Raw genomic sequence first — 9432 nt, forward strand, 5'->3', positions numbered from 1 at the left:
AAATTGGGTATGCTAAAAGCGACTCTAGTGTGTGTGTGTGTGTGTGAATGTGTGTGGATGTTTTCCAGTGGTGGGTTGCGGCTGGAAGGGCATCCGCTGCGTAAAAACATATGCTGGATAAGTCGGCGGTTCATTCCGCTGTGGCGACCCCAGATTAATAAAGGGACTAAGCCGAAAAGAAAATGAATGAATGAATGAATGACACACATATTTCAAATCCATCTTGGATCCAATTAAATCTAATTAAATTAAATTAAATATAATTGACGTTATTAATATAAAATACAATTTCAGTTAACTGTGCTGGACCATTTAGCAAAACTAGACAAAATAATTCAATAAATATCAATATAATTACAATTACATGAAATCTTTTCATTTGAAATTCCATAAAAATTCTAAATCTCTAATAATCTTTATTTATCCTAATTAATCCTAAATATCCATTCATTCTCCTTTGTGAATAAGAGTGTTGTCTTCAAATACTGCAGTGTTTTTTTGCAAGTGTTTTTGTTGTTGACCTTTTTTTTTTTAACACTATACTGTTTGGTTTTACACCAAAAGCGTGAGTGGCTCGTGTGTCAGTGTAACTACAGCATTAATGCAGCTGCAGACTTGAGAATATTCACAACGGAAGTGTTTGTAGAATGTAAAGGCTGCAGCGGACCAAAAGCTACACTGTTTTTATCTGTTAATTATTTATCTGAAGCTAAATTTCATTCAATCCTGTTTGTTTTATTCAATTTTTAATAGGAGATATTGAATTTATCAAACTTGCAATATAATATTAGCTAGTAACTTATATTAACTTATATATTATTTCTAAAACCCAAAGCGCTTACAAGAAATTAAAAACAACAAAGCACAGTAACACAATAAAAAATACAGTAAAAAACACAATAATATAATACAATATAATATAATATAATATAATATAATAACATGGGAGGATAATATCTGCTTTAATATAAGGAAAGAAATTGATTTTATAAGAAGTTTTATTATTCTTCCGTTGCATTGATACTCTGGGTTCATGTTTGCCTGCACTCAGAATCAAGTCTATAGCGATTTCTGATTGGCTCCTGTACTAGAAGGCGGGGCTTTATTCACCATGTTGACTGATACATTTTCCCCATTCAAAACTATGCAAGAGACTCGTCTTCTGTATTCTGGAGTCTTTGCCATTACACAACCATAGACTGCCAATGTACGGATGTTGCTAAAATATTAGCATGCCCATTATTGAGTTAATGAGTCACGCGTGGTGTGTTTTAGACTGTGTATAGTGTAGACGGAGATCGTTTTTTCTGAAACGCAGTACAATCAGCAATCTGAATGAGAAGCGTTTTCATTCCACAATGCCATTTTAAAACAATAACACACTGGTGTAAACAGTGCCTCAGAATCACTTCTTTGTTTTCAAAGACAATAATTCCGTTCATCAAATAAATCCATTCATCTTTACTTTGATCTTTTGGAACTTTGAATCTTTTGATGTTTTACATTTACTACATGAAAGGTAAAATCATTAATAAGCTTAGTAGTGAAAGATTTCATGATGCATAGCAATGTGTACAAAATACAAATTTTCATAACTCAATGTATTGGTATTCATATATCCAAAATTCTATTTATTTTTCTACTTTCTTTTCATCATTTTCATTAATAATGTGTACACTACCTGACAAAGTCATGTCGTCAATCCCAGTTGTAAGAGCAACAAATATAACTTGACTTCTAGTTGATCATTTGGAAAAGTGGCAGAAGGTTGATTTTCCTATTGGAACAAGCATGGACCCACGATTCTCATAGAAATCAGTCAAGTTTGGTTAAGGAAAAATCATGGTTTGGGGTTACATTCAGTCATTCAATGGTAACATCAGCAGCCTGAGGTATCAAGACATTTGTGCTGCCCATTACATTACACAGGAGAGGGCAAATTCTTCTGCAGGATAGCGCTCCTTCTCATACTTCAGCCTTCACATCAAAGTTCCTTAAAGCAAAGAAGATCAAGGTGCTCCGGGAATGGCCAGCCCAGTTACCAGATATGAACATTATTGAGCATGTCTGGGGTAAGATGAAGGCGGAGGTGTTGAAAATGAATCTTGATGAACTCTGGGAGTCCTGCAGGAACCTTTTCTTTGCCATTCCAGATGACTTTATTAATAATTTGAGTCATTTCAGAGATGTATGGATGCAGTCCTCCAAGCTCATGGGAGTCATACACAATAGTAATTCTTTTTCCACTGCAGCATGACTTTATATTCTATACTGTACATTATTTCTGTTAAGTGACAAGACTTTTGTCTGAGCAAAGTCAGACCTTACTGTCCTAATTAAATAATTAAAAATCAAGGCATGATCATATTTTATTTTAGTAAAATAAGCGTAATCTAGAGGCTTTGGCCTTTTATATAAACCACTTCTGATACCAAGTGATCAACTAGAAGTCAAGTTGTTATTTGTTGTTTCTAAAACATGAATAAGTGACAAGACTTTTGTCAGGGAGTGTATATATGCAGATGTTTGAGTGGACTCTTGTAAATATGTGCAGATATAAATTATCCATGAAGGTATCTGATTAGTTGTGGGTGTACATTTTGCATATATGTATTTATATTTTACATATGTTTATTATTATTTGCTGGCATGGGGTGGGTTTGGCTAGTAGTTAAAAAAAAGCTTAGTAGTGTACTTTATCAATCATGATTATAAGAGATGTGTTTTGTAAATTCCTGCAGATGTGAGATATGTGGGTATCAGTGTCGGCAGCGGGCATCGCTCAACTGGCACATGAGGAAACACACGTCTGAAGCGCACTTCAACTACACCTGTGAACACTGTGGCAAGCGCTTTGAAAAACTCGACAGCGTCAAATTCCACAAGCTCAAGAGCCATCCGGACAAACAGCCCAGCTGAATCAAGCTAAAGGAGGAATACAAGGTTGTGCGTATGTGAAATGAACAGTGTTTCATCTTTTGTGCACTTTTAGGTGTGCTTTTATGGTAAATCTTTTTGTAAAAAATCAGGATCTGAAACATTCTTGATGAATAATTGACTAGAGGACGTGCGAAAGAGACATTGATTAAAAGATCAACAGTGTTTTGTCTAAACTATACTTTTTTTTAATTCCTGTGCTGGACACAGAAGAGCTGAACTGTATGAACAAACATTCATTTTTCTATATGTAATCCAATATCTGAATCATTAAATCCAAATCAGGGTGATATAATTAACATATAACTGTTGTTTGAAGGTCATACAGCTTCATAAAAGTCTTATTTTACATGTAAACATGAAATAGTGTTTTGTAAGCATGATGTATTCCAATCAAGTCATGTGTTCAGCTACAATTAATTATTATACTGAACAAACAATAAACCATAACATGCACTCACCGGCCACTTTATTAGGTACACCTTACTAGTAGCAGGTTGGACCACCTTTTGTCCTTCAGAACTGCCTTGATGCTTACTGGCATAGATTCAACAAGGTATTGGAAATATTCCTCAGAGATTTTGGTCCATATTGACATGATAGCATCACGCAGTTGTTGCAGATTTGTCGGCTGCACATGCACGATGCGAATCTCCCGTTCCACCACATCCCAAAGGTGCTCTATTGGATTGAGATCTGGTGACTGTGGAGGTCGTTTGAGTACAGTGCCACGTTCAGTCACTTAAATCACCTTTCTTTCCCCTTCTGATGCTCGGTTTGAACTGCAGCAGATCGTCTTGACCATGTCTATCTGCCTAAATGCATTGATTTGCTGCCATGTGTTTGGCTGATTAGAAATTTGCGTTAACAAGCAGTTGGACAGGTGTACCTAATAAAGTGGCCGGTGAGTGTACATTTATTACAGTAGTTATTAATTTTGGTTAAAAGAGAAATGAAAATTCAGTCATTCATTGTTAGTTCTTGCATTGACTAATGTTAACAAGCACAACTTTGGATTTTAATAATGAATTAGTAAACAAAAATATGATTAATAGATTATGTACAAGTATTGTTCATGCTCAGTTTATGATAATAAGTGCATTAAATAACATTAAATCATGAAAAATAATTGTAAGTTGGTAAATACAAAACTGTTTTATGTTTTCTGCATAACATAAGTGAGGTATCATTTGTTAGTATCAAATCATTAGCTAACATAAAGAGCAATGCACATTAAATGCAGGATATGTATATCATGCTTATAGACCATTTTGAGGGATGGAAACAATAGCAATGGTCCCAACATATTTTCTGTCTCACATTTTTAATTTCTATAGCTTCTGAGAATCCAAAAAGAGCCACATATTGATAAATAATGTTACGATAGCTGTTTTTTTTCCCAGGTTCTGCAGGTCGCAATGTCCCGAATTTTTACTTGCCAATCTTAAATTAATTGTAGTCGATTGTTTTGGTTAAATTTTGAATTTTCCCAACCAGCGCAGAGCCCTGGGGACCAGAGGGAGTGCTCCGACTTGGCCACCCCTGGTCCATGTTAGCTGTTTTAACATTAAGTTATGATTGAATTGCCTCTTGTTAGAGTTATGAAATAGTTTGACAACAAGCAGGAAATGTTTATGGGCCAATGACATAACCGCATTGAAATGGTCTATAAATTAACTTATTAATTACCTTACAAATAAATCAGCCCATTTTACTACCTCATTCCTTTAGTTTAAACGAATAGTTCACAAAGTAGAAGCTGTTTGTTTAAATCATTGCAATATTGTAGTCAAAAGCGAGGGAAATAATTGGTTCTACGTGCATGGCAATTTACTAAAACGATGAAGCAATTATTACTCGTATTACTCATGATTTAATAACAGTGAGAGAATGCATTGGTTAATTGTGGCCGCAATTTACAAAAACAGGAATACAGATTTTAATCAGTGGCTCTGTATTAACATGACAGTCCCCATGGAATCAAAACTAACCGTATGATTTCGTTAGGTCACATTACTAGTTTTGTGTTAAACAATTCATCTGTCATTTAGAAAAGCAAAATAATTTGCTCTTGTAATCTTTAATTGAAATCTGAAAAGGCACTTCCTATTTGTTTTCAGTTAAATTCTCAGAGATTACATCTGTCTGAGGTATTGGGAGTGGCTAACATACTAAACCACGCCCCTTCAACTATCAGTTTTGACAACAAACAGAAATGGTGAGGAGGAGGAGGAGGTGTCTGTTAGGTTGTAACACAGTAACTCTCCCCAAACCCTTTCCCTGATCTTTCTGAATGAAATATGCCAACTTTACTACATCCAATCAGCTCGCAGTAGCAAAAACAAGCCACTCCCACTGTAGGAACTGCTTCATATTACAAACAAAAAAAAAAAAACGGTTGAAGCTTTTGATTCATATATGTATATACACATACACACTCACCGGCCACTTTATTAGGTACACCTTTCTAGTACTGTGTTGGACCCCCTTTTGCCTTCAGAACTGCCTTAATCCTTTGTGGCATAGATTCAACACGGTACTGGAAATATTCCTCAGAGATTTTGGTCTGTATTGACATGATAGCATCACGCAGTTACTGCAGATTTGTCGGCTGCACATGCATGATGCGATACAAAATCTCCCTTTCCACCACAACTCAAAGGTGCTCTATTGGATTGAGGTCTGGTGACTGTGGAGGCCATTTGAGTACAGTGAACTCATTGTCATGTTCAAGAAAGCAGTCTGAGATGATTCACGCTTTATGACATGGTTTTCTCATTTAATATTCTGTTTCTCTAGCAACTGCATCACAATACAAAAAAATGGTCCCAGCTTCTGGCTCATATGGACTTTAATGTTTCTTTAATAAATGTTTTGTTCATTAAAAAATGCCAAAGATTATAGTTTGTCCATGTTAGTTAGTAATAAATACAAATGCAAAGTAACTAGAAGTGAATATAGTGTAACATTATCTATTAAACTGAAGTAATATCATCAAATTAAACCTTAAAGTCAAGTTTTGTTTAACCAAAAGACGATAGATCTAGATAAATCCTCCATGTCAAACTTTATTCATTCATTTTCCTTCGGCTTAGTTCCTTATTTATCAGGGGTCACCACAGCGGAATGAACCGCCAACTATTCCGGCATATGTATTACACAGCGGATGTCCTTCCAGCAGCAACTCAGTGCTGGGAAACACTCACACATTACAGCCAATTTAGTTAATCCAATTCACCTATAGCGCATGTCTTTGGACTGTGGGGGAAACCGAAGCACCTGGAGGAAACCCACACCAACACGGGGAGAATGTGCAAACTCCACTCAGAAATGTCAACTGGCCCAGCCGGGACTAGTGACCTTCTTGTTGTGAGGCGACAGTGCTTAACACTGAGCCACCATCAAACTATTTGAATCTGAAATTTGATCTAAACATGACGTGTTCAACATGACTCAGTGTGTGTTTGTATTGTGCAAATCATGGCTATATTTAGCTTCGTTCACCCTGGTGATGTTGAAGATATCAACTTTCCTCTTTCTAATGACATCTTTACATTCAACCGTAATATTTCAGCTATTTTAAATAAAAAATATCCACATGTAAACGTTGCAAAATGTGACAAATACACAATAACTCAGAATCTTGTGCTCTAAAATCAAAGTAAATCAAGCTAACTGATGCAATGTAAGACTAAAAACACCTTAGCGTTTCACAGAATAGTTTTTTCTCACTTCTTTGGTGTATGAAATGTGGGAACCCTGCAAAGCTTTAATTTTTTTACAGCCATTCAACTCTTAAGCTCCTAACCTGAACTGTACAGGGAAGTGTCATCGAATACGTCAACTCTCAGGTACTTAAAGTTCCTTGTACGTTTGCATTACTTTGTTTTTTTGTGGTCTTTTTATGTAAATGTCCTGTTTTATCACTTGTATATCATTCATTTTTCAGGTTCCGGGTCAATGTTTGCTGTGTATATGTGAGTGTGTGGTGTTTCTGGACGCAGCGATTAAAGAGTGAGTGAAATGGCGATGACCTTGGCTTGTGTGAAGTGTTATGAAGGCGTAGAGCCAGGACTCCGCACGCGGCCTTGAGTTTGATTTCAGAGCGTCAGGAACTGTGTTTTATTGGCTGCCGGAGGTTGGGAAAAAGCCAGTTTGTCTACAGGTGGAACACTGACCACATTCTACCTCTAAACCACTCGTCCACAAATTTTGACTAAATAACTAACTTCCTTTAACATATGCTTCCTTTTAGTGTCATTCTTGTTTCTTTTTACTTAGTTTACATTTTACTTTGATCAAAAACTACACTGTAAAAAATAAATCCGTGAAATTTACGGTAGAAAAATGGCAGCTGTGGCTGCCAGTACTCTATTGTTAAAAATACGATACAAACCATAAAAGTAATTTCTCTTTTTTATGGTAAACTACCGTATTTTATTAATTTATAGAGGTAATATGTCTGTATTTTGAATTACCAACATCTACACATCCTTTGTTACACAGTTAGACACGTTAGCACACCCATATACAGGTGATGATGAGAAAGTTACATATTGAACCAAAGCTCATCACAAATAACTTTTCCCACAAGCAGAAAAGTGTATCAGTGTGTAAAAGGTGCTCAGTGTCATTCATACAGCTACTAAACACCAGTATGGTAACACATATAAAATTAAAGTCATGAAATAAACATTGTTTATCAACATTAGATGTAGCATAAATCTCTAATGTACATAACTGATGGAGAAACAACTAAAAAGATGCATAGTAATGTCAACAAAAAGCATAAAAAGTGAATTCTGGGAAAGTCAATTTACGGTTATTCGCCGTATATGTTATGGAAACATACTGTTAACCAGGTTACGGATTTTTACTGTAGCATTTTACAGTTTTTTACCATTGAAATCACAACCATTTTTTACAGTGTACTTTTATATGTACATTTGTAAAAACGTTTTCATCACTTTACATATGTATTTTAAGTTACACCAATTAAATTGATTTGCATAACTTAAGTTAGTGAGTTTTCCACTTAATTTCTTTTATATATATCCATTTCATTGTGGTGATGTCATTGGCCCATGAACATTTCCTGCGTGTTGTCGAACTATGATAACTGTAAAAGAGGCTATTCAATCATATTTTAACGTTTGGATTCTCGGAAGCTATGGAAATTTAAAATGCAAAACAGGAAATATGTTTGGACCACTGTTTTTGTTTACATCCCTCAAAACGGTCTCTATCTATCTATATATTTAGCTAGCTAGCTAGTCCACAGAATTTTATAGGAAGCTGTTGAAGACACAAGCAATATTTGCACATTCTTGCATGAAGCCCATCCATTAACCATGTAATGTTGTTTAATTAACCAAATTTTAACTATATATATAGTTGAATTATTAGCTCCCCTGTTTATTGTTTTCCCCAATTTCTGTTTAATGGAGAGATTTTCTCAACACATTTCTAAACATAATAGTTTTATTAACTCATCTCTAATAACTGATTTATTTTATCTTTGCCATGATGACAGTACATAATATTTGACTAGATATTTTTCAAGACACTTCTATACAGCTTAAAGTGACATTTAAAGGCCTAACTAGATTAATTAGGTTAACTAGGCAGGTTAGGGTAATTAGGCAAGTTATTGTATAACGATGGTTTGTTCCGTCGACTATCGAAAAAATATACAGCTTAAAGGGACTAATCATTTTGACCTTAAAATAAATTTAAAAAAATTAAAACTGCTTTTATTCTAGCCGAAATAAAACAAATAAGACCTTCTTCAGAAGAAAAAATATTATCAGACATACTGTTAAATTTTTCTTGCTCTGTTAAACATCATTTGCAAAATATTTAAAAAAGAAAAAAATAATCAAAGGGGGGCGAATAATTCTGACTTCAACTGTATATATATATATTTTTTTTTTTAATTAAAATATATATTTTTTTGTTTTCTTTTAAGAAATTTATTTGTTTTATTAGTTTGATTTACTGAAACTTAATTAATTATTGGTTCCACTTTATTTATTTATCCCAGTTAATTACTTTTTCCCTTGTCTTGAGCTTCTTCAGTTTATTGTTTGAGTGAATCTTTTGTTTCTTTCATATGTCATAGTTTCCTCTTTCTTTAACTTGTTTCAAACTGGGGAAAATGTGTAGGCTCTAAACAGTGTGAAACCTTTTTCAGAATTCGAGTATATTCTTGTAAAAGCATTAATGCAAATAAATACACATAAATACATTTACATCGTAAATTTTACCACATAATTACCACGCCTGACCATAATCAAAAATTACAGCACAAATTCGCGTCTATATTTCCACCTAAATATTTAGCTTTGATACTATACCAACACATTTCCCTGTCGACACAAACTCGTTGTTGTGTTGATCGGGCTCCTAGAGGACTGAACTCGGGTGACTTAATGAGTCTTATTAGCCACATCTCCGTGACTACAGCATTTCACGCACTCTCTACCTCTCCAGAGT

General features: G+C 34.7%; 1 protein-coding gene across 1 annotated transcript in view; it reads left to right on the forward strand.

Annotated features, from left to right (window-relative positions):
* znf653 (zinc finger protein 653) overlaps nt 1-7121 on the forward strand; it is a 38618-nt gene extending 31497 nt beyond the window's left edge. The window contains exon 11 of the mRNA XM_056453174.1: nt 2742-7121. Within this exon, the coding sequence (XP_056309149.1) occupies nt 2742-2919 (178 nt within the window). The 3' untranslated portion in view covers nt 2920-7121. The remainder of the gene's footprint in view (nt 1-2741) is intronic.
* The last annotated feature ends 2311 nt before the right edge of the window (nt 7122-9432 follow it).

Source organism: Danio aesculapii, chromosome 3 (assembly GCF_903798145.1).
Source record: "Danio aesculapii chromosome 3, fDanAes4.1, whole genome shotgun sequence".
Classification (NCBI taxonomy): Eukaryota; Metazoa; Chordata; class Actinopteri; order Cypriniformes; family Danionidae; genus Danio; species Danio aesculapii.